Source organism: Corvus brachyrhynchos, unplaced genomic scaffold (assembly GCF_000691975.1).
Source record: "Corvus brachyrhynchos isolate BGI_N302 unplaced genomic scaffold, ASM69197v1 scaffold61, whole genome shotgun sequence".
Lineage (NCBI taxonomy): Eukaryota > Metazoa > Chordata > Aves > Passeriformes > Corvidae > Corvus > Corvus brachyrhynchos.
Window position 1 is genome coordinate 5206508 of NW_008236478.1, and position 24815 is coordinate 5231322.

The 24815-nt window shown below is 38.1% G+C and overlaps 1 protein-coding gene across 5 annotated transcripts in view; it reads right to left on the reverse strand.

The window, feature by feature from the left end:
• Window positions 1-24815, reverse strand: part of EXOC6 (exocyst complex component 6) — an 86948-nt gene that overhangs the window by 59250 nt on the left and 2883 nt on the right. For all 5 annotated transcript variants that reach the window (XM_008643804.1, XM_017726055.1, XM_017726057.1 and 2 more), the window contains exons 2-5: window positions 6853-7024; window positions 5529-5576; window positions 5325-5415; window positions 4367-4412 (exon numbers count right to left, since the gene is read on the reverse strand). In XM_008643804.1, coding sequence (XP_008642026.1) covers window positions 4367-4412; window positions 5325-5415; window positions 5529-5576; window positions 6853-7024 — 357 coding nt within the window. The remainder of the gene's footprint in view (window positions 1-4366; window positions 4413-5324; window positions 5416-5528; window positions 5577-6852; window positions 7025-24815) is intronic.

Genomic DNA, 24815 nt, shown 5'->3' on the forward strand with positions numbered 1-24815 from the left:
TAAGGAAATAAACTTAGTTTACAAAGAAAAAATAGTAGTATTCCCCAACTTTAGTGCTTCCCTTAAAGGAAATACTGTATATTCCTGCTTACTACATTTCCACTGAATAAATACATAAAACTTTGCTACCAAACACATTAAAGGGAGTTCCTTGGAATTTTTCAATAATGCTCCAGAAAAGTCATATTCAGAGAGATCCTGAAGGTGACATGTTGAAATTGCAACTGAAATCCTTTTACCACAAGTCTTTGTTTTCTAATCTAGTTGCCTTACCAACTTTAAACCTAATTTTTAAACTTCCCCAGTATACCAATTTTTTCAGTTGCCCAAAGGACCATGAACTGAGACAGAGGCACTAATAACTCTATAACTTGTAACTCTATAACTCAATCAAAAGCTCAGTATTTCCAAACTTCAGATTAAAGAGCTGCTGTGTGGAAAAAAACAAGATCTGTGGAATACCTTTTTTGTCAATAATGATGTGGTAGGAAATTTTTTTTAAAAGTGAAATCATTGAAATAGTAAGACTTGAGAATGGTGATAAAGAAAGCAGCTGACAGTTCAGTATCAAATATAAATTTTGATGGGTTTTTTTGCCATATCCATGGTACCTCTGGGAAGCATTGATTTGCAGCTGGTAAAAGCCAGTGCTGCATTCTGATGTGGTTCCAAAACAATGCAGAAAAACAAAATCAAATCACCATGGTTTCATCTGTTCTATTTCCATACACACGTGGGTAAAACCAAATTATACAAATTATGAACTTTTCATATTTGCATCCCTTATGTCTTACGGTTTATTTGGATGGTTGGAAGGTTTATGCAGAGAAAGGCTGCATGGCTGTCTCAGTGAGTTTTAGTAACCTAAATATCTAACCAACTCTGTCCTTCCCACAGTTTGGAAAAAAGCTTATACCAAGGTCAAAAAACAAATCCAAGTCTTTCAGGGCAAAAAACTCACTCTGAAACACTATACTCATTCTTCAGTCCACCTCACAGAAGATTTGAGAAGATTCAGCAACAACCTTAGCAGATTGACTTATTTAATTATTTTCATTTTATGATGGGTTTGGGTTTTTTGTAATATTTATTGTGGAAAAAGACTTGCAAGAACACCAGTTCTGTTTCCAGTTAGACCACAATCACTTGAAGCAGCTGGGACCTTTCTCCCAAGACACATATCAAAATCCAAACACTAAGGCCATGGTAACAGAGCTGTATGAAATGTGTGATGACCTTATCTCAGACTTAAAATTGAAGCTCGAATTGTCTAAGTGCATAGCCCCCACTAGGCAGTTGGGAGAGCAGCAAGAAAACCACACTTCTCCTTTGTGCTTCTCCAGTTAAGACTTTAAACCCTCTGTAACTCTTTCCAGCCAACTGTGTCTGTTTAGAGCAGATTCTGCAGTTACTTCCTCTCACTACTACAGTTCTTGTCAACTTGTGTTATCCATGGCTCAGGAGACAGATAAATAGGATACAGAGCCTTTCACCTCTAGGTCATCAGTTCAAATGTTACCCATGTTGGTAAGGACCAAAAGTTGCTATCAACAGATGGCTTTTTGGACTTCTCCATAAACCTCTATTCCATCTGCACAAACCAGTATGTATTCTGGACCCAAAATCCTGCATTATCTCAAAAGAGATCTACCAGGGAAAAAAGGAAATGAAATTCCAATCTTTCTCTGTAACAACTATCCCCCAAACATATAGAGTATCCATATTTTTGTTTTCCCTTCCTTTAAACATTAGAATTGAGAGTTTTATTCATGGTGCAAGACTGTAAGACAATGGAATAACAAAAATACATCCTAAAAGGCCACTAGCAGGGAAAGTCAAGGTGTCTTTTTATTAAAAAAGAGCAGTGAAAGCTTTGCTGCATTAACAAACCTCAATGAAGGTTTATGAGAAATTATCTTTGCCTAAATCAAACATTCCTCATTGCTTTGTTATGTCTGGGATTGTGACTGCTACTCTCTCTGACTCTTCCAGGAAAAGGCTTCACAGCAAAACTTAGGAAGATCAATTTTGAAATCCCTTGTATGTGTACATATCAGCTGTCAAGTCTTTGCACTGACACTATGGATGTCCTTGCTGTTGCTCAATCTTTTAGTAGTGATAAAGGCCAGAATAAATGCACTCTGCTGAGCCACAAGGAAATTACCACTTGAATTACCTGCAAGTTCCATAGGATAGCCACCTGTAGGCTGTATTATAGGGAATTGTAAGTCACAGGCAAAATAGTAACTGTAGCGTAGCTAATGAAAGAGTTATCTGAGCTGAAGCAGTAGCCTGCAGCAGAGTCTAAGCCTTCTGCACTCCATGTGATTTCAAGGCATGGTACATCAAAGCATCTCCCCTTTCCTTTAGATCTTTTTATGGTATGACAATAACATGTCCAAACCCCTCAATTCAGGAGTCCTTTGACTTTCAAGACTTCCTGTCTGGCAACAACTTCCACAGGAAAATTATCAGATATAAGTTTAAGATTTGAAGAGTGCTGATGGTTTCTCAGAAAGCGCATCAACCATCAGTGGACTCTACAAAACCACTAGCAAATATGGAGTCAAAATGCTAAAAACCATCAGCAATTTTATCTCGCCTAAATGCTCTTTACACGATGACATTAGGAACTATAACTTCCCCTGCAATTCAAAAACTAGAACACTGCTTGCCTTGCCTGACAGAGCAAAAGTATGGCAGAATACACACTTGAACCCAGTGTTTCCAGTATTTTCAGCACACTAAACATAGCATAGTCCACAAAAGACCTTGCAGAGGGAAGTGGTATGATTCAGACAGCACACTCTTCAGTCTGATCTCTGACTGAAGTAGCAAGGGGACTATTTACATCTTTATGCAGAGCCGCTCCAAGAACGCTGCAATAACATGCTACTACCACTACTACATGCCAGCTGCTCTAAGCAGATGCCCAACTAGTGCCCTGTTCAAAGCTAATATTGCATAGTAGCCAAGCTGATGAGATCTACCACACTGCTTCACATACAGCATGTTTTAATTGTAATAAGAAACACCCCAGTACCATAGCTGTAAGGTCATTCTTAAAGCTTTTGTATTTCTGCAAAGACCTCCCAGAGAGCAAACATACCTAGGTATCGTGTAGCACGTATATCACTGTCAAAGATGCATCAGATTTGCTGCAATGTTCATAGAGCTGATGTGTACAGTTAATCTGAAGCATTTTGGACATGTCTACACACAGGCTTCAGAGCTGATTGTTCATACACAGTGGCTGCTGTTGAGGTTTTTCAGATGTCCAACAGTATGGTAGGAGGTGCTGGCTACTCAGAAACTGAAATCCAGACAAAATCTGGATTACATAGCAGCCCTGCAGACAACTGACCATGCACAGCTAGTTCCAAATGGAACCAGTCCTGTCCAGACAGACTTGTCAGCAGGAGCTCCCTGCGGTGGTGCCAAGTGCACAAAGAGGCACCGTCAGCAGCCAGGAATCCCGAAAGGGCAGGCACAGAGCACCAGAGACTGAGCAAACCAGGCAGGGATCACGGTGGCAGTGATGATATGGAAATCATGAAGAAGAAAATAGCTGCAGTGGTATTGCTGGGGTGGGTGTGCGAGGTGCAGGCAGCAGCCCCAGTGGGGCAGGATGCAGCTAAAGCATGGGGCAGGGGCAGCCAAGCTGCCATGAAGGGAGGTAGAACTGGGGATACTGGGACTACAGCAGCAGTGAGTGGCTCCCTGAGAGGATGAAAAGTGGAGACACAATAGGAAGGACCAGCTAGTCATGTACTAGTTATAAACTGTTATTCTAGAAATTAGTTTTTAATTATATTTTTTATTCTTTTTAACAAGTCAACTTGTCACAGAGGGAAAAACCCCAAACCACAATACATTATCTGCACTTCGTTCTCATATTCGCATTTACACAAAAGTATAGAGAAACCAGATAGGTCTAAAGAAAGGTATAAGGAGTAAAATGTCCTTTTTTCTTGCATTATGAGTTTGATTTAAATATATGATGATATATTAATCAGCTATTAATGTACTCTGAAAGATCTTTAGTCCCTAAGGATCTTACTTTTTTTGCTTCTTAAACTGCTTTAAGTAATAAAGAAGAGCAAATTTTATTTCATATTTTATAATCACAACGTCATTACATGTCATGCCCATTTAAGTAAGCATTATTTTTCATGGCAATCACTAAGGTCCTAGAAGCTCTTTAATACAACATTTTCAAATATTCTTGAAATACAGGCCAGTAGGAAACAAAGACTACACATATGCCAAGCTACAGACTTAGAACACTTACTTGTCTATGTAAGTGCTATTCTATCGACTTACTTACAAATGTTACATTTTTTCTGATAGAAATAAGTTTACTCACCTTTTTACACTCATCTGTTCTTTTAGTTTGCTGTACATTTCCAGCGCTGCATAAAAACAAGCAGATTAATTTGTTAGTCTTATTATGGCTTTAGTTAATAAAAAAGGAAAATATGTACTGTAAAGGACAAAATTAGAAACAGAAAAGGATGTGCTATATTTACCTTATTTAATTACTACTATAGCATAAATGTGATAAACCTAGCAAAAAAAGATTCTAGAATGCAGCTAAAAAAGAAAAAAATAACTGAACTCTTAACAGCTTTTAAATTAAAAATAATTAATATTAACAAAACAGTCAGCACTATACATATCAAGCATATTCATTCACTTACTACATGCCACAACCTTATCTGCATTATCAGTCCATGGTCTGTCTCCATAAAAAGGCAACAGTACCACCTACTGTACTTAGAACATGTCAACAAGAAGACTTCACAAAGAAAAATTCTCAAATCTACTTTACACCAATATGACAAACAGGATAAAACCCTTAGGGAGCTTATGTGCAATCCTGCAATATTACCTTCCTGAAACAACATTTAGAGTCCTTACGTTTTATTTTAAAACACCTGTAGTGACACAGAGCTAAAAGTACAACGTTGAAAGAGTATCATTAGTATTTTCCCCAGTATTCAAACACTAAAACCCACCCTCTCAAGCAAAAAAATGAATTGTTTAACATATTAAAAATATTAGTTCATTCAAAGCTGTATGTGGCCACATTGTTTGGATCATTTAAATGTCTCACTGTCTTCTGACAGTGTCGCAATTGCTCTATGTCAAATATTACAAAAGACATGGAACCTACGTTTTGACATTTTTTAAAAACCTATTAATTTTTTCGTTAAACTGGATGTTACAAGACCACAACTTAGAAAAAATAAAAGTCTTTTCCTTTTGGCTATTGTGACTTACTTTATTTAATTTGCCATCTTATTTAGCTATAGGTCACTCACCTGGAAGACACAACTGTAGTTTTTCCACAACTGTTGTAATATTCCGCTGTTGAACTCTACATCGGATGATTTCCTCTGTTTGAGCTATCACCTTAAAGGTTTATTTTTTTAAAAAAGGAAAGAAAATCACACTTAAATTATGCAAATAAATTTATTTTGCTACAAAAATTCATAATGCCCATATAGGAAGCACCATTCTCTCACCTCTTTCCCAGCATCCTGAAGCCTTCGGTTGGTATCAGTAACTTGGACCTTAAAAATAATTTCACCTTTGTTAGACAAATATGCATATATTGCCCTGATGTGACTGCTCACCCTTGTAATCAGATCATGCTTCCTGAGAAACTTAGAACAAAGAAATGCAAATTCAAATTAACTCTACAGCTTGAACTTGAACTTTTGATCGCAAAGGGCTTTTGTTAACTTCAATTACTTATGACAGTTCTTTCTAACAGATTCTGTGGCAAACTTCTCAAATTTACTTGGGATTTTTGAACTTTCCTTGTTTCTGTAGGTCTGTCAAACAATTCAAATCATTGACCCAATTGACCACTGGTCCCTTTTTGATAACCTCAATGAGCTCTATGGGCCATTCATTGTCTGTAAGAAATGGTGATTGCATTTTATGGTAATTAAACATTCATACTTTGCTGAATGCAAACACTGGGTGGTTGATTAACATCAAACGTGGAAATCTCCAAACCACAGCAACATTTTAATGCTGCAGGTGCAGGCAAAGCTCAACCTCAGATTTTCCCACATAGTAAGTGACTCATTAGGTCATCATAATAAGGAAGCACATTCTAGTTTATTAAAAATCTCATTAATTTCTGAACAAAGATGCTCAATGACCTCATTGATGCTGTATTTGGTCTCTTGTTATCTGAATATCCTTTATATAATGGTCCTCTAATCATAACCTCTGATGAACTATGCTCATTCTGTCTGGTGTGCATATTTTGCTCTCAAAAGTGTAAGGAGAGCTAAAAGGGACGGATCTCATAATTCACTATTCTGCATTCTGATCTGTGAGTAAATCTTGGTTCTCATATCTCATGAAAACTACTAACATCACCTACTCTTCTGCTCATTACAAAGTAAAGAACAATTTTTTTCATGTATAATTGTGGTATTTTTAGTTTTCTAATAAGGACTTTAAATTCTTCTAAGGTCTGACATATAAATGCATGATTAGGAAAAGACCTATTTCAGAAATACTGTGTTTATCATTTGTTGTCCTTTACCTTCCGAGAAAGTCTTTAAAAAAGGCAAAATAATTTGGTAGCATTTTCTGAAAACATACATTAAAAAAAATCAGAATGAGATCTAATCAAATATTCAGCTTTGTAAATGTAAATTACTGTATCAGGTAACACAGCTTTAATCATAAATCCAATTCACTTCTAAAAATTGCTGCAAACATCAGAATGCATGTGATAAATACTAAATTAATCTTCAGTAGAAGAGTCCAGTTCCTTCTTTTAGATTCAAAGATGATATATGAAACTCTGAAAAACTTGTTCCTTACCTTCAGTTTTTCTGCATCAGCCCTAACTTTAAGAAGTTCTGTAATAGCATCCACAAAGCCCTGATGGTGAAAATTGCACATTTTTTCTATCTCCCTGTCATGGTTACGTATGCAGGCATCAAGTTTTTCCATAAACTTCTGATGTGCATTTGGTTGGTCATCATATACAGACCTATTAAATACAAATAAGAAAATCAGAGTTCACTTTTATCCCCAGTTGAAAATAGTATGTATGCAATGATCTTTATTGAAACCTATCTCTCTTAAAAAGAAAATAAAAGTGAGCAAACTTGATGTCAGTGGTATCCTTTGGTGGACCCACTCCACCAAAATCAGCATTAAAAAAAAGATGGCACAAAACCGAGAACTGATGGCACAAAACCCAGCCCTTATGGCATTAATCCAGGTGCTTAACCAGTTACATCATGGTTGACCTGAGCCTCACTGGTCTGTTATTTATGCCCTAATGCTCAAATATGGGTACAAAAGAATCAGTTTCTCCAACCACCTCAAATAGCATGGATCGCTTTTCCATCAAATTCCACTCCTTGCTAAATATAAAGAAGTGCAAACATACAAATTTGCTTTCCCGGTATTCCTACCAGCAGAGTTATCCAACTAAATCAGAGTCGGATGACTCCAGCCGGAATGACCGGAGCATTGTGCGGCAGCAGCCGGACCCCTGGCAATCCCCAAAGCTCCGTCCCCACCTGCCCACGCCCACTGGCTCCCAGGGCAAAACCGTGGCATGCACACGCCTAAGGCTGCTTCCTCCATGGGATCTAACTGTCAGGAAGGGCTAGAATCAGGTCTTTTGGCTTATTTTACTAATTCTTTAATAGCTCACTTTGAAACCTCCAGGAAGAAACATGACTTGGGAGAAATTACTGACGCCGTTTGCTAAGCAACATCAGAAACAGAAATCTGCGTGCAAAAAGGCTCCAGCATAAGAATGAGTGAAACAGGCAGAGGGCAATTTAAAGCTTTAGACTTTGTCAGAGGAAGCAGGAGGTTTTACATAGAACAGTACCAAAACCAAAGGTATGGAGTCCCCCAACAAAGACAAGGCACAGACAGTTCAAAAAGTTGATTTAATAATTTCATACATCAACAACAGCAAAGACAGGCAGTTTTAAAGTAGCTTCTCACACAGAATGAGAGCAGCAATACGAGGATGATTTAGTCATACACATACAAACATGTTTGCACTGCAAACTACGAGTGTTAGAAAATAGAAGTGATCAAAAATCTTTAAATTGCTTTTTTAGCCTCTAATTTCCTTTCATAATTACAAAGTTTTCTCCGGACATTTATAAGGAGAAGCTGGTTTGTAAAAAAATAAAAATTTTAAAAAGTTAAGATGAGGAAAAGAAAAGGCTGAAGTTCCAAGGGTTTCAGTGTTGCTTGCAGAAGTACAGTCTTAAGTTCAAGAACCAGGTAACCATGAGTCAAAGCCTCTAAAACTCTTGAGTAGACAGAAAGTACTTCCCTCCCAATCTTCTTGGAGAAGTGTGATTTCCTGTATTCTTCAAGATTCCCTTTTCTAACCAGACCCCTGGGCTTTGATGAGATCTGGGCTCATCATCAGCACAACAAACCTATAGCTGAGTGTCTGACAGGAACGTGACCTTTCAGTGAAGACAAGGATGCAGAAGAGATTGAAAAGACTTGTAACAAGATTCCTTATGCTTTTTGAGTTTCTTTTAACCTCATACAATATATTCAGAGAAGCAACTGAACTTAAGAGACATAAGAAAGGCAATATGCTCTCCTACATTCTGAAGGAAGAAAGCCAATTCCTTACGTTCTGCTTGTTATAGGTATTTTCTCAGGGCAAAACTATTGAACAAAATATTCCAAGAACAACCCCTTTTGTTGTTGGGGACAGAAAAATAAGGCTATGGTACTGAAAGCAGGTTCTTTCCTCCAAAGTGCACCAGGGGAAAAACAAGGTTGTTTACCCATAAAGTGGTTCACCCCTCACCATTTCCACTGCCACAGTTTGAAATGACAGCTGGAAGATGCAAAAGTGTGCCCGTAAGTCTCTCCTCTTGAGGCTCCTGTCAGACTGCCTGAAAGGGCTCCCTCAAGGCTGCCCAGGATGACTGAGCTTTAAAGGGCTGTGGTGAATGGTCACAAGTGACCTGCATCTGCCAGGGGGAAATACTCACACCCAGAACCCAGTGCTGGCTGGCGGGAGAAGCAGCATCCTGGCCTGGGAGGAAGGAAAGGCACACGTAAATCTCTCCTCTTGAGGTTCCTGTCAGACTGCCTGAAAGGGCTCCCTCAAGGCTGCCCAGGATGACTGAGCTTTAAAGGGCTGTGGTGAATGGTCACAAGTGACCTGCATCTGCCAGGGGGAAATACTCACACCCAGAACCCAGTGCTGGCTGGCGGGAGAAGCAGCATCCTGGCCTGGGAGGAAGGAAAGGCACAAGACACAGTGGGCACTGAGTGAGGCCTCATTAGGCAACCTAATGTTCTGTGTGAGAAGACACAGGGGCAAGCATGTGGAGCCTAGCACTGCCACCTGTAAAGAAATGGGGAAAGGATGAGAAAAAGGTTCAATGACTGATGTTGCAGCACTCCAAAATACAAAGGTTGGTTACATGAATATTGCGCCATTAAGAAAAGGGTCAGAGAGGCTGGAAGCTAGAGGGCGGACACAGAGGGACATCCAACTGTCTTCAGAGTCCTTGGAGAAGAAAAAAAAGATTAGGAGGACCAGATGTATCAAAGTGCCTTCACAGATAACTGGAAAGCATGAGCCTCCTCTAAACGCGCTGGACTCACCACCTATACTGCACTGCATGCTAAAGCAAAAAGACAGAAAAAAAACCAAAAACCAAACCAAAACAACAACAAAACCCCAAAAACAAACCAACCAACCAACCAACCCAAAAAATCCCAACCCAAACAAACAAACAAAAAAAACCCCCCCAAAAAAAAGCCAACAAAAACAAACCAACAAAAACACCATACACAAAAACAAAAGTTCATTTTATTACTGCTTTCTTTAGCCTTTCTGTTTAAGGGTGGAAGAAGCCTTCAAGTTTAGGTCTCCTTCCAGTGTTCTCAAAGAGAAGTGAGAAAGGAGGCATTATCACAAAGACAGGAGACTTCTATCTATCACCGTGTGCTCAAACTGTAAATTGTGTAATGTAAGTATAAATGAAAACAGCAGTAAAACTCAGTAAAGAAAATATATCTAAAAGGAGAATGAGACTGCAAAAAGATGGTGCAAGAGGAACTGCATACTTGAGTTTGTAACACTAAACTTTCTTTGACGGTAGCAATGCACTGTCTTTTTGGACTTAGTTATTGCCTGATGATTTGAAGGTATCCAATAGCTGCCTTGATAACTTTTTATCCATTTCACATCCGTGCCAACGCTTTCACACATGCTGTTAAAATACTGAAAAAAGGGAATCCTTTGCAATCAGAAGATTGCTCCTTAAAATGATATCAAAAAATTCCAGAAAACACAGCCAGAAGTTCTGCAAGTACATACAACATAGCATAGGTAATACAGTTTTCACTGTTATAAAAATCAGCATTGATTAGGTTTTCCTCAATATCAAGGCTGCTTATGCTTAAATTTAATGATAAGAAAGTACTGGTTTTTAATCTCAGGGGTATTATCACAATATTTAATTGAAAATAATACACGGAATAAGTGTTCGAAATGGGGGGGGAAGAAAGAAATACTGTGTACCTCCCAATGCCTTAATCACAAGATTACCCTACCTCCTTAAAATAATAGTTACTGTTTTGTGCCCCTTTGTGCCATTGTACCCTTTTCTGCAAAGATACTAATAAAATTGTGACCTATGATTTAAACCAGTATTTTGACAGAGCTCCCCAAGATGCACCAGTAGTATAAATTCCATGTTAATTACATATGTAGACAGCTCCATCTTGTGGGAACAACAAATCAACGCTCGCCAGCACACAAGTGAATAAAACCCCGAGAAAGAACTGCTTGCCTTTACAGAAATAAATCAGAGTATTTAGAAGAAATTCACACTTTGTATCACAACTTTCCCTAAGTCTAGGTGAGAAGAAGATGAATTAAACGGGTTTACTGACTCCCTTAGGACACTGTCCTCTGAAGACACTTTACACATGCTGTTTCAGGGGTTTCAGAACAAAGTCTGGCCTAAAGCACTGGCCTTTGTGAAAAAGTAAGTGTACACTGGAGAGGCAGGCCATCTCTGGCCATGGACAGAAATCAGGCTTTTTCTCAAATCTGCAAACACAACTGAGACAATACACATCTGATTTACCCATTACGGAACATCACACATCATAGTTTATTTCTGATACTGAAGCTTATTTTCCATACATATATTTATTTCAAAGATTATCTACACCTATCTAAATAAAGTAATTGCTACCTCTGAATAATTATCTGAAAGTGTACATTTCAACAGATAATGACACTGCAAGAGATGCGGATAACAATTCTCCACTTTTGAGAACTAAATTATCAGGCAGACAAGTGACCAATATTGCAGTACCTTGAAGAGACATGGAATCCTAAAAGCATCCTTGAGATAATTTTTTTAATTACAAGACAAAATTAACTGAATTTACAACACAGAGTGTTTTCTGTTGGAAAGCGAGTGAGGAAGTAGTAACCCTTCTAGCTCCATTTCTTCAGGAGATGACAATTACATGCAATTATGTCTACCCTAAAAATCTCTCTCTCACTGTAAATTGCTTCACATCCAGCAGGAGGAAGTGTCATAAAAAGGGGAAAATGTGCCTAGGATACCAAAAGAAGTTTTACATGTGTAATATAGTTCTTTCAGGTTCTGTTTACATTTATACACCTCTGAATGAAGAGCCCCAAGGATCTTCCTCAGCTTTATGGACCCCTGAAGTAGATGCTGACGGTCTGAAACATAGCACAAATTTGAACTGTGTCAAACTGAAAGACATGATCAGTTTTTATTACAACTGCTTTCAACCTCTGATCTGCACAGCTATAGGAACCTATAGACTACTAGTGCTTGATTCATACCATGAAACTTTGACAAAGTTTTTTCCTTGGTAGGAGTCTTCAAACTGGATCAAAACAGGAGAGAATCACTGTTGTTGGAGACTGAAGCTTATATTTGATTTTGGCTTCCAAAAAACCCCAAAACTGCACAACGTTATCACCTTAATTTTCAATCTGGAATGAGAGAACATTAACTTGAATGTTCCTCCCTAATCGACAGGGCAAGCAGGGAACCCATGAAGAGCACAAGCAGAGCTGAACAACTTTCCTGGTAATGTGTAGCAGGTTCTTTGTCTATATTCCCAGAACTCTGTATATAAACTGAGACACATTTTTTTTTTTACTCATCCCAACAATTGGATGAGTCATATTAAAGTCAGTCTAGGTAAAAAGAAGATAGTGTAGAAAGTAATTGAAAAAGGAAAAAAAAATAAACTAGGAGTAGTCAGAGACTAACCTAAAGGAAAAAGATGTCTCAGTTCACTGGATACATTTTATTGCAATAGGGATATTTTTACCTTGATCTTTTTAACCAGGTAAGCTGAAGGGAGAAAGACAAGCATAAACAGATTTGAATTCAGGTCTCAAGAAAAAATGAAGCAGAATTTTCAGATACGCAACCATTTTCCAATTTAAAACAATAAAATAAGTTTACTTTATACCGTAAAAAAACTTCCCTAAAACTTTTACTTTCAAAACTAAACCACAATATGAAAAACGTGTATTTAATAGCTCTTATTGATGACTTTTTGTGCTTAAATGTAAAAATATATTGAAGCACCAGAGGGCACCATCCTATGCACAAAACCACCAACTGCTAAGTAAGCAAAAAGGCTCATCTCCAGAGAACTAAAATTCAGTCAAAAATTGTAAAACTTAACATGCCAAGAATTCCACACGACCCTTCAAAAATAATACTAAAAATCAATTATCCTGAAATCATCTGATCTATTCCATAATGGTAAGTCCATACGTATACATTATCACTCCAAGCGAGCATCATAAATGTCTTCACAAATGGTTACAGTCTCACTTCAAAAATACATTTCTGCTATCATTTCATACAAATATTTCTGTGCATGCAATTAAGGATAGATGTCCTTAAATGCCTGAGTGTAGGCGGGATTGAAAGAGGATGAGCATTTCACTAAGGAGGAGGGAAATAAAAAGTTAGAAGCCAAAAAAAAAAAAAAAAAAAAAAAAAAAAAAATTGTATAAGCCCAAAAATTAATTTAATACATTGACTGGACTACTGGAAGGGCAGACAATTGACATGCATACAGACTATTAAGTGTAAAAGGAGAGGAGCCCAAAATTATTTTTTGTAAGTTCAACAAATATCCCAAATTTGCTTTTTCCCCTCCTCATCTCCAGTTTATCTCTGCATCTATGGCCTCTAGACTAGAAAATGACAATAACCAGACACCTAAATACAACTTTTACTGTAATCTTCTTGGTTTAGCATGGAAAAATAATTGCAAGAATAATCAGAATGGGAACTAAAGTAATTTGATCTCATATATATAGCAATAGTTGTAACTTTTCAAAGGAGAAAAGCAGAACTGCTCAGGAACTCACACTTCAGGCAAAAAAAATGAACTTGAAGAGTTTATTTTATTAAAAATAAAATCTCCATACTTTCATACAACAATAATGATTCAGAAGATAATATGAATTCCTGGTTGGTGATAACTCTGTCACTTAAAAATCATTACTAGAACAGTCTATTAAATAAAGAAAAAAAAATATTTAACAAATCCCATTGGAGTTTTTTAAAAAATATTGTTTCTTGAAGGTTTTGGGGATTGTTTTGTGTGTTCTTTTAAATAGGCAATGATTCTCTTTTTAATTGCAATCCATATTCAGGAAAGACAAATTCGAGCTCATGAAGCATTACTGTAAATTTTTTGAGAGAACAATTCTCCTAGTAATCATTTATAATAATAGGCTCTAGCAGCAGCAGAAACTTTTAAAACAGATCATGTATTTTAAAATAGCCAAAAAACCATGTCAGAAAATAGAGAAAAAAACAGCAATCTTTTTACAGGACAAAGAAACTCCTTATTAATGACTTGCCACCTTTCACCATTTTCACACCTCCGCCAACCCATCCTGTTCTGTCCCATTTCTAAGATGAATTGCAGGTTTCCCCAGCCGTGCCTATATTGCCATAGAGTCTTTCATCTCCTGATTACACAAGACATATGAAGCAATTAAGAACTGTATGTACACATTCCTTTCAGGATACTGATAACCACTCAGTAAGTGCCGATCAGTTACAACTCCATGAATACTGTGACAATGACAGGAATTACATGTGTCTGTACAACAGTTGTACAAGTTTGACATGGAATGTAAGTCTGACCATGCAACTTCTGATCTGCAATGGAAGCAAGAGAAAAAGATTCATTTGTAGAGCTTCAAATTAAGCACTGTGCAGGGGAGAAAAACTACTAATTACTTTGATCAATTAAATGCAGGCACAAAAGAAACCCCTTCCAACCATACACTTTTTATTTAATGTTTCAAAGTAATATTTAAAACAAAACACACACACAAATAAACCAAGTACCAAATGAAGAGACTGTGCTTATGGAAAATAATGTTTTTACTACTAATATCTTGCTACCAATGCCAATTTTGTCCTGATGCTGGAGATGCCCTCAACTAGCTCCCACACACACATTGCAAGAAGTGGCCCACTAGATGCTCTTCCTATTTCTCCTTTCATTGAAAAAACATCCCAAATGAAACAGTAACACAGAGATATACTAAATAAAATTATAAAATTAAGTAATATTCACAATTCAAATTTGCATGATGAGTTCAGTGGGAACAGTGCAAGCACAAAACACTGACAATGCAAATTAAGATTCTGCCCTCAAAACAGACCTGTCACTGTGACTATAACCATGGCATCCCTAACCACGATACTGTATCACACACTCCATTTGAGCTGCAATTTCACAGGAAACACTGCAGAAACTTCCTTTGTCCTACAATATACAAAGATATTTTCTGTTTACACAAGCTACAAACTTTGTAGGGATTTTTCCACAGAGTAATTTCATATAGGTGGCTGCATACACCCTAAAAAGCTTTATAAAATAATGTCCAGGTGTTTCCGGTCATTCAATTGCAGTTATGGTAATAAGCACATTTCTTAAAACCTAAGCAGCCTTTCAATGCCAGACACTACCTACATTCCAGTTCTGCCATTCTTACTCATAATTACATCTCACCACTCTATTTAAAAGCTCACATTACATGCCAGAACAACATAAAACTCAGCTATGGCCTATTCAGAGAAAAGATTTTATTAATCTTAGTTTAGCTATTATGCTTTGCTTGCCTGGTTTTCCTGGATGTGCAATTTCTGTGAATTGTTCTCACTAATAGTATCCTGTTTCTATGAGCAGGAAAGGGCCGAGTACAGTTTGTTAGTTAACATTACTTCCTATAAGCAGGGTCCTTATTCTGTAGTAGCAGCACTAGAGCAGTCATTGTTCATGCTGGATAAGCAATGGATCACGCTGATGGCTGTTAATGGACATCCTCTGCAGCAAAACACGAACTGATAATCAGTATACCCAGATTTGCAATAGACTTCCTCCTTCCTGTTTTTACACTGCTGACCAAGGAGATGCCTCTTCCTGCTAAGCCTTTGTGCGACTTACTGATGTATGAAGCAAGAAACTGAAAAACAAGTGCTGCACTACCACTTTTTTCCCAATTTTGTGTTGCAATAGTAGATAAAAAGGCAGCAAAGGAAATGGCAGCTTCGCTCGCTTTGGTACTGGCTATTGCCACAGAATGAAGTGCCAAGTTTGGCCATCTGTTTCATATACCCACATGGATACAAGTGGATGTAGCTGGAACCTATGTTATTTCATAGAATATAAAGTAGAAAATTGAAGTCCATGTAACAGTATTTTTATCTTCCCTTAATATTTCCATAGACTGTTTGTTACATAAATTGTTATATTTTAGGAGAAATGGATTCATCCGTAAACCAAATTGTGAGCTTCTGAGTTCTTTTAAAAAATTTGATCAGATTTCTATTACACATGTACCAGAAATAATTAGGCATCTATTACAACCTCTAGCTAATCTGTCAACTTTATCTAGAGCACTTGAGACATAATCTTTGAGATAAAAACAGACCAGCTGTTTTGGTAGACAAAATAAATTTCACATTTCAACAATCTCATATGTCTCTTCACAAGACATATGAAATAAAACAGAATATTTTATGTCAGAAATGTTTAAGTTACTTCAATAGGCTTTGAATATCAGTGCTACACAGATGTAAATATATTATTTCACAAATTTAAGAAGTTCCAGATTAAATAAAATATCCAGTAATTTAAAAGTTTCAAAACCAATTGGATTAAGAATGCATTCTATTCAATACAGATCAGACCATTTAATTCTTTGGTGCATCACATTCCTCTGCAAACCTATAACCAAATCATGCATTTTACAGTGATTTTATATAATTCGTTTTTGTTAACTCTATGAGCTCACACAGCCTACACATAAAAAAACAAAATGTATTTAATTCATGTAAAACAACAGTCTGTGCTATATATTCTTTGCATATCTCCCAGGATCACTGAAGAAAATAAAACATGACTTCTAAAAAAAAGTCTGTTTTCAATTTAGAAGTTGAACTGAAACTCACAGTGTTTCTCTCAGTTAGGAAGCAATTAAGTGTTGAAGCAACTGACTTACTCCAGTTCTCGTCCTGCTCGATAAACAAACCAAGAAAATCTGTTCATTTCTTAGGGAAAGGTGACACTCCAGCACAGCAGAGGAGCTCCACATTTCAAGAGAAGGTAGCACACACTGGCTAACTGCTTACAGCTTCCTTCGTGTATGAAACAAACCAGAACAAATATACAGTATAAAACAGTATCTACTACGTTACTTTTCTGCTAAAATTAACTCAAAACAAAACTTATAAGGAAACATTCTTTCCATGAACAAAATGGGGTAAAAATCCTTCAAAGTCACTCTATGCCTAAGGAAGAGTGCAAACTGTGAAAGTCCCAAAACTTGAAAGTTTAAACACTTCCCTTTGAAGCTGAAATGTCTCAAAAGTATCCCCCAGGTACATATACGACAGTATATGCATTATTAATTTTGTATTACTCTGATTCACAGGAGAATTGCAAGTTACACTCACTGCAATTTTGCAAGCAAATTACTTTCCCTGAGAAACAGTGAAAATCCCACTGACGGTATTAGAACTGAACACTTTTCTCATGCTGTATATATAAAAAAAAAATCCCCAGCATCTTTTAGGTCCTCTCTATCCAATCCCACGTCTTTCCATCAAGGCTGATGCACTCTAAAATCTGTTTCCTTCCTTTTTAATACCTCCGTCAGTGATTAAGTTCCCTACTAGTTTGCTATTACTGGCAAAGGTTGAGGTAAAGGAAGGGTTTCAGCCAGGCTCCAGGAGAGATCATTAACTCCTTCCTGCACAGGACCCAGTCTGTCAGGAGTACAGATAGTTCCATAGTAGACATGTACAAGATGAGGAAGAGATGCACTGTTGAAAATACTTCATCAAGCTGAACACCAAATTGAACATTCTGTCATTGTTATACCAAGGTCTGTGGTGACAGGGATTAGGTTTGGTCATTTCAACCATCATCAGAAAATAGCCAGAAAGATATATAATATCTAAAAATAGCCACCTAGATTTTATAACTAGCCATAGAAAGCCCTTCAGCAAGACAAAATCTCATGTGATGACTTGATGCTGATGCAAAGCTATGTCTATATTTTTGAATGAGTTAGTACTTAATAGCTTACTACAACCCATAAAAATAGCTTCTTATTTTCAAATCCTTTTCTGGCATTATCTTAAAAGAATTATTTAAGACATATTAATCCTCATCAACTTGAATGAGCTCATATTAGTAGTACAATACATAAAATGCAACATGACAAAACTTAAAAACACACCAGCACTTACTGATCAAAACCAGACTTATATTTAACTGAATTTTTCTAAGGCTCCTCAGGTAGATATCTGTATTGAGGAAATTGCAAAGTCTCGGAGCAATAGTTCAGCCAGACACAAAGCAAGCTGGAGCACAGGCTATGCTGTTGGCTTTCCAAAAAAATCTGCAAGGAAGTAAGCACCCGTGTGACCCGCGAAGGATGTAAAATTATGCACTTCCTATGCACATGGGCAGGTCCAAAATCTGGGTCACCAGACACTGAATAAAATCAGCTTGAGGAATAAGTCAATGAAGAGATGACAGGAATAAGAACTGGCTTTTCTGAATTTAACTGATGTAAGAGTGCACAAGGATAAGCTGTTCATATGAAGAGAAGGCTAAATTTAAATGAGAAACAATGTCACAGACTGCATTAAACATCTATTAAGTACACTATTCTGATGATGATGCAGCAGATGATTTCCCTATTTTAAAAGCTTTAATGTATTTTGAAACTTGTTTCCTAAACACTGGGACAATTTCAAGCTCTTTGGTAATGCTTGGGAAATTGGAGAGAGCTGTTTCAGAACAATTCACACAGGTTACTAGGTAGGTTAAAGATTCACTTGGCAGTTGCCCATTTGGAAATCACTGCAAGAATTGAGTCAGAAGCTGATGCACGAACACTTAAAAGATCAAGATAACCTGATTTCCAGACACATATTTCATGACAAACTTAATCAGCATGTAACCTAAAGATTTTTTCACAACAAAAAAATGCAGTACAGGTATGATTACCCACAAGCAGTTTCAGGCTTTATAAAAACTTGAGAATATGTTGAAACTTGCAGCAATGCAAGTGAATCTTTCTAAAATACTTTTGCTACCAATGGCAAATCTGAGTGATCAGGCTACAGAAAAATCAGAACTGCAGTTCTGCTGCTGAATGCCAGATTAATCAGTCTACAGCACAGACTCTTCTTTATGACCTTTTGTCTCTATATAATGGACTAGCAATAAAAAAAAAATTGCTCCTTCATAGCAATATACATCACATAGACAGTTGCGTTATCTGACTGTTGTCTTTCAACTTAAATACTTGGAATACCATCAAATCCTGCACCAAGTAACAAAATCTGCAACTGACACTACAAGCAAGCCTCTGTTTTTTTAGGCTACACTGGTTCACAGTGAGCAGGCCATTCCCCTTACTCCGTAACAACCCAGATACAAAACAGAAGTTAGCTATTATAATACAGGTAAACTGATATATAAATATATGTGCTGGTTTGGGCTGGGTTGGAGTTAATTTTCTTCACAGTGGCTGGTATGGGGCTGTGTTTTGGACTTGTGTTGCACACAGGGCTGATAATACAGAGATGTGTTGTCATTGCTGAGCAGGGCTTACACAGAGCCAAGGCCTTTTAGTCCTGCAACACTGGTCAGGAGGCTGGGGGGAGACACAGCCAGGACAGGTGATCCCAACTGACCAAAGGGATATTCCAGAGCAGATGGCATCATGCTCAGTACATAAAGTGGGGGAACAAGGAGGAAGGGAGGAGACATTTGGATTGATGTCATTTGTCTTCCAAAGTAACCACTACTTGTGATGAGGTCCTGCTGTCCTGGACATGGCTGAACACCTGTCTGCCCATGGGATGCAGTGAATTCATTCCTTGCTTTGCTTGTGTGCGCAGCCTTTGCTTCCCCTATTAAACTGTCTTTATCTCAACTGACAAGTTTCCCAGCTTTTACCCTTCTGATTCTCTCCCCCATGCTGCAGGTGGGGGAGTGAATGAGCAGCTGGGTGGGTCTGGCTGCTGGCTGGGGTTAAACCACAACAATGTACATGAAAGTACAGTCTGTCACCTGATCCAAAAGAGACCACAGCTATCACACACGGAATTTCCAGTTCTTTTGGGCTACTTTGTAACTTTTCTTGAAAGGGAACCAGGAATGAAACATGTTAACTTGAAAATTGAGAAGGGCTTGAAGACAGACCATGAATAGAGACTACAAATTTTCAAAGCAGTAACTTACAATTCTGTAAAAGAAAAAAATACAATTTGAAATCAAAATATGTGATCAAACCACTAAAATTCTGATTTATAGCACTGGCTGATGATCTCAGAGTACTCTTACTCTATATTTAAAACAAGACTAAGCTATAGACAAAAATGCGAATTGCTGGGCCATACTCCAAAATAATGAAGACACAGAAAAATTACTTTAGACAATCCTACCAGACAAGTAGGACCACAGGGCAAAAATGAGGGCAACCACATTTTGTTATTGGATAACCACATCACAAATTCCAATAGACCATAGGCAAGTACTCAGAAAAAGTATTTCCCTGCCTACAATTGTGTTAATGCTGTACCATCTTCCCACGTTTTGAGATTTCATTCATACTGCCTATGTTACTGCTCACTAAGTGTTGTGCTGAAAACACAGAATCACATAGCTAAATCATGCCTGCTAGTAACTGTAATGTAGACTTTCAGTAAAACTGAAGCTACATAACATTTAGGCACTTTGCTCATTTTGCTTTGGACAGCCCCCCTCAATGCATACAAGAATATCTCCAAAATACAAATTACAGACCCCAGTCCGGGCAAAGCACCTGCAGTTGCAAAGTGTACCGCAATACAGTAAAAGCAGCAGAATTAGACTCTCATTCCATATTTCTAACTCTGAATTTTCTTAGAGACGTTGATCAGTAAAGGACAAAATAGTCTTGCTTATTTTTCAAATGATGCCTTACTAAAGTGTAGCATTTACCTTTGGCTTCTCTGTAACTCAAGGACAGAAGTACAGGATGAACAGCTATCAATTGGTTCTAACACTTCAGCCAAACTCATTTATGACATCCAACCTCCAAACTCTGTTTAACCTAAATGAGAAAAACCCAGCACTATACAGAAATGATTTTGCTTTGCAGTCTCAGCTCAGTGCTGCTTTTACCAGTGCAATGCAGTCCTAGATCAGTGGAGGTGACTGCAGCATACTGCAGCATCAGACAGAAATGCATCGACTGAACAGTGCTTGTGGGTGTGATTGCTGCAGCCAGAGACAACAGGCCAGTGAAATGTCTTCACAGGAGGCTCTCTAAGAACTCTGCAAAGAAGTTTCACAGCCAGCACAACTTAGAGCAACCTGGAAGATGCTCTAACATCTACCAGGCAACAACTTGGTGATGACAGATTTCAGGAAGAGGGAGTTTGATTAAAAGCATTTTTACACTGACTTTTGAGGAGCACTTTCCAAGCTGTGACTGTGGGTTAAAGCTACAGAGTACATTCCACTTATAGATACATCAATAGACATAGCACCTCCTTATCAACTTCACCTTAGCTACAAAATTTCCATTACCAAATCCCCCACAGTTTTTATATTTAATTTTACTTCTGTATTTTTGTTCAGTCAATGAATTGTGGGCATGGAGGTACTCCACTGACGGCTGTGCATGGGAATCACAGAACACTGCAAACTTAGTTATGCAAAGCTCACAAGATGAAGTGTTTAGAGAAAGTCTACCATATGCTTATGAAATATATTGCCAAGCTAGAGTTTAAGAGTTAATTCATTTATTTTTTAAAAAAGCTTTGAAATACTACACATTACTACAGACTCAAAAAACCTCTTATCTATAGTATACAGAGCACTGGCAGAACAACTCCTACTCTGTTGAGTTCCACTTTGACCTATTTCAACCAACCATAAACTAACCATCAGATAAGGTCAATTACTTTCTTCTGAAGAGAATTTATCTTACTAGCTACCACAGCATGTCCAACTGACTATTCAAGAAGTGTTAAGATACAGGCTTCAGTGAGGGTCTTAAGTTTTTTGTTAATAACTTTCGGGTTTTTTTGTTGTTGTTGGGAGGATTATGGGAATTGTCTTTCTTTCTGTCGTCTTCCATTTCCTTTCTAAAGATTAGAAATGAGATAGCTCTCCCTGAGAGAAGTGCAGAAGTATGTATGAAACATGAATTATACTATATTAACATGTTATATAAAAAGGTGAGAGTGATGAGCCTTTAACAAGTTTTGTAATTAATCTCATTTTGTTAGCCATTAAAGCCAAAAAGATGTTGATAGAAGTTTCATAGAGTCTGATGAAAAAAAAATTAATCCTGCCTTGCTATATACACAGTGTGCCTATTTAATGAAAGGCATGCTGGCTTAAGTCTCATTTATAGTGATTCAGCATGTGTTACTGAATTTAGAGATGAAAGTAAAATAGCAGCAAATTTAAATCACTAAATTCACCCAGTTAAAATCTAAAAAGAAAATTAATTTCATCCAATACAATCTCTTCATCTCTTGAGATGCAGAGCCATCTTTAGGAGCTAACTCTCCTGAACAGTAAATAATCCCAACTGCACTAGCTGTATGTTGATTCCTCCTATAAAGGACCTGCATTTCACATTCCTCCTTATGGGTAGATCTCAGCACTAGAAAATCACCTGCAGGATCAGTCTGTATGTTGTTCCTTACCTGTAAATTATACACAAAACCATTATATATCAATAAATGCTATTATTTTTTCTATAATAAGAACAAGTGCTGCCACTCTTGTAGCAAGGTAAGAAGCAGCACCTGGCAGGGACAGCTATATCAAACCAGCAAGCAAAACACTGAAGAAAAACAGGAGCAAAAATGTGTTTCCATGGAATCTACATACGGCCCACAAGAAAAAAGTACACATCCTTCGTGAAGCATGGATGCACTAGGAAGACATTTATGTCTTGATATTAACAATTAAGGATAAGTCAGATCCTGCATATCCTACAATCTTCAGCATTTAATATTACCTCACGCTACTTATCCGAACTACTCACCTCAAGTCCCTTCTTTTGTTCTGCTATTTAGGTAGGTATGTTGGTACTTTATTTCATGTGGCAATGCTATAAATATTCTCCCAGCATTACAAACCAGAGATTACAAAAATATTCCATTTCACATAATGAAATTAACATAATTTCAGTCATTACGTGAGACAACTGGCTTCAATAGCTTCTGTGACTGGAAATCAATGGATCACTTCATGTTGTAGCCTTATGCAATTGCACATAGAATTACTCAACTCATTTCTTTGATTTATATTGTTTAGCAAGTAAAACCTAGATCTCAGGCAGAAAATAATGCTCCATTTTACATTCATGCTTCTGTTCATTGAAATAGATCTTGTAATTAGATGTGGGACTTCAGACTTTTCAGTTTCACACAGCAATTCACAAATTGCAACAGACAGAGCTGAGCAGACAGCTCAAGTTTTGGTTTTAAACACTGGTGTTCTTAGGGAGTAGAAGCATATTTCTGCGGTGTTTGCTGGACTTCTTTCAAAACACTAAAGAGTAACCACTCTTTAACCTCAATTTTTTTTATTTGTAATTGAACACCAGAGGTTAAATCAGACCAACATGCATTTTTTTCCTAAAAATCCTGAAAGTCAGCAATGCAAAATTCCCTTACTGGAAAGTCAGTGATAGGACAGGAACACGCAAAAAAATAAGAAATTAAGTTTTAGTATTTATAAAAACATTAGCAAATTTTAAATGCTTAATATGAATGAGAGATTCATATAGTCCCTTCCCCATCCACGCCTGTGGTTCCCAAACCTGCCACCTTCTGCTCTGTAGCCTAATTCTCTGTCCTTTCCACAGAATACTCTGATATAAGCTCTGTACAGGAAATGGCAGCGAAACTGCAATTATATCTAATATTTTGGTGTGGTTTTTTGCAGGCATCAGCTTCAACCTGCCTGGGCTTGTAAAGTGAAACACTGTTAAACTGCCTCCAGGGACAACTCAAGTCTGAAAGCATCCCAGCTACCTTCTCTCAGCCTAAGCCCACAGACTTGTCACATGCGAGGTTCCTTGTGATGCTAAACTTCAGCATCTCCACACTGTATTCCCAACAGCAGCTGTGTTTAAGGAACATGAGGGGAGATCAGAGTGCAGTTTGCTCCAAGCTGACCTCCAAGACCAGACTAACGCAGCAAGCAGTCCCTGTGTGATGTCTGGACGACCCCACCACACTCCCCATGGGGGTTCTCAGAGGATTGATTAGCCCCAGCCTCACACAAATGTCCAGACTGCCACCTCCCACACAGCTTTGGAGGATCCACACATAGCCAACCTCAAAATCAATTGCTATGATGTGCAGAATGGCCCATTTGGCATGCAACAGAAACTTCTCTTCTACCAGTTCTCAGCACTGGGTTCCTCACCCATGTACCCCACGTTCACCCTTTCCCAGCCCTGTCCACACGCTCTAGGAGGCATCATTCCCACTCCAGGAAAAGCCAGCAGCACCATGATCACTGCTTTGCAGCATGCTGCTACACAAACTGCCTTTCCCAGTTTTCTGCACACAGGCTCACTGTATCCTCTCAAAGAGATAACATTCAAATTCACAGTTGTCTCTCCCCTGTTTGGCTAGTGCCTATGCTTTTTTATTCCTTTCAGACATCTTTAATCAGGGAAGCATCTTTAATCAGGGAAGCATCAGCAAAGCTCCATGATGAAGGCCCCCTTTCCCCCTGTTTCCTCTATAACCCAATTCACTCACCACAGGCCCTGCCCTTATCTCCCCAGCTCTAAGTGAAAGGCACTTCGACGTTCGCCTCTAACAGGAGAGGTTATGCAAAACCTTTTCTTCAACAAGCAGGCTAGGCCATTTGGCAGTATGTGGAATTGGAGGAAGAAGACAGAAAACCAAACCACTGAAGTCATGGCACAGCAGAAATGCTCTAAACGCAGCCACATTTCCAAGGAAACTGACCAGGGTAGTAGATTTCAGACCTCATCATTAGGGGTTGCATAGCGGAGCGCTGCAACACCCACCCACGATACGGTTTCGGCCCCGTCCTCAGCACAGAACCGGGGCTACCGGCACACCCAGGGAGCTGACTCTTGTCCAAGTGCGGGGCAGCAAAGGCCGGCACTGGGTTACGGCGAGTGCCCCAAGCCCGGCCACCCGCATCGGGCCCAGGGC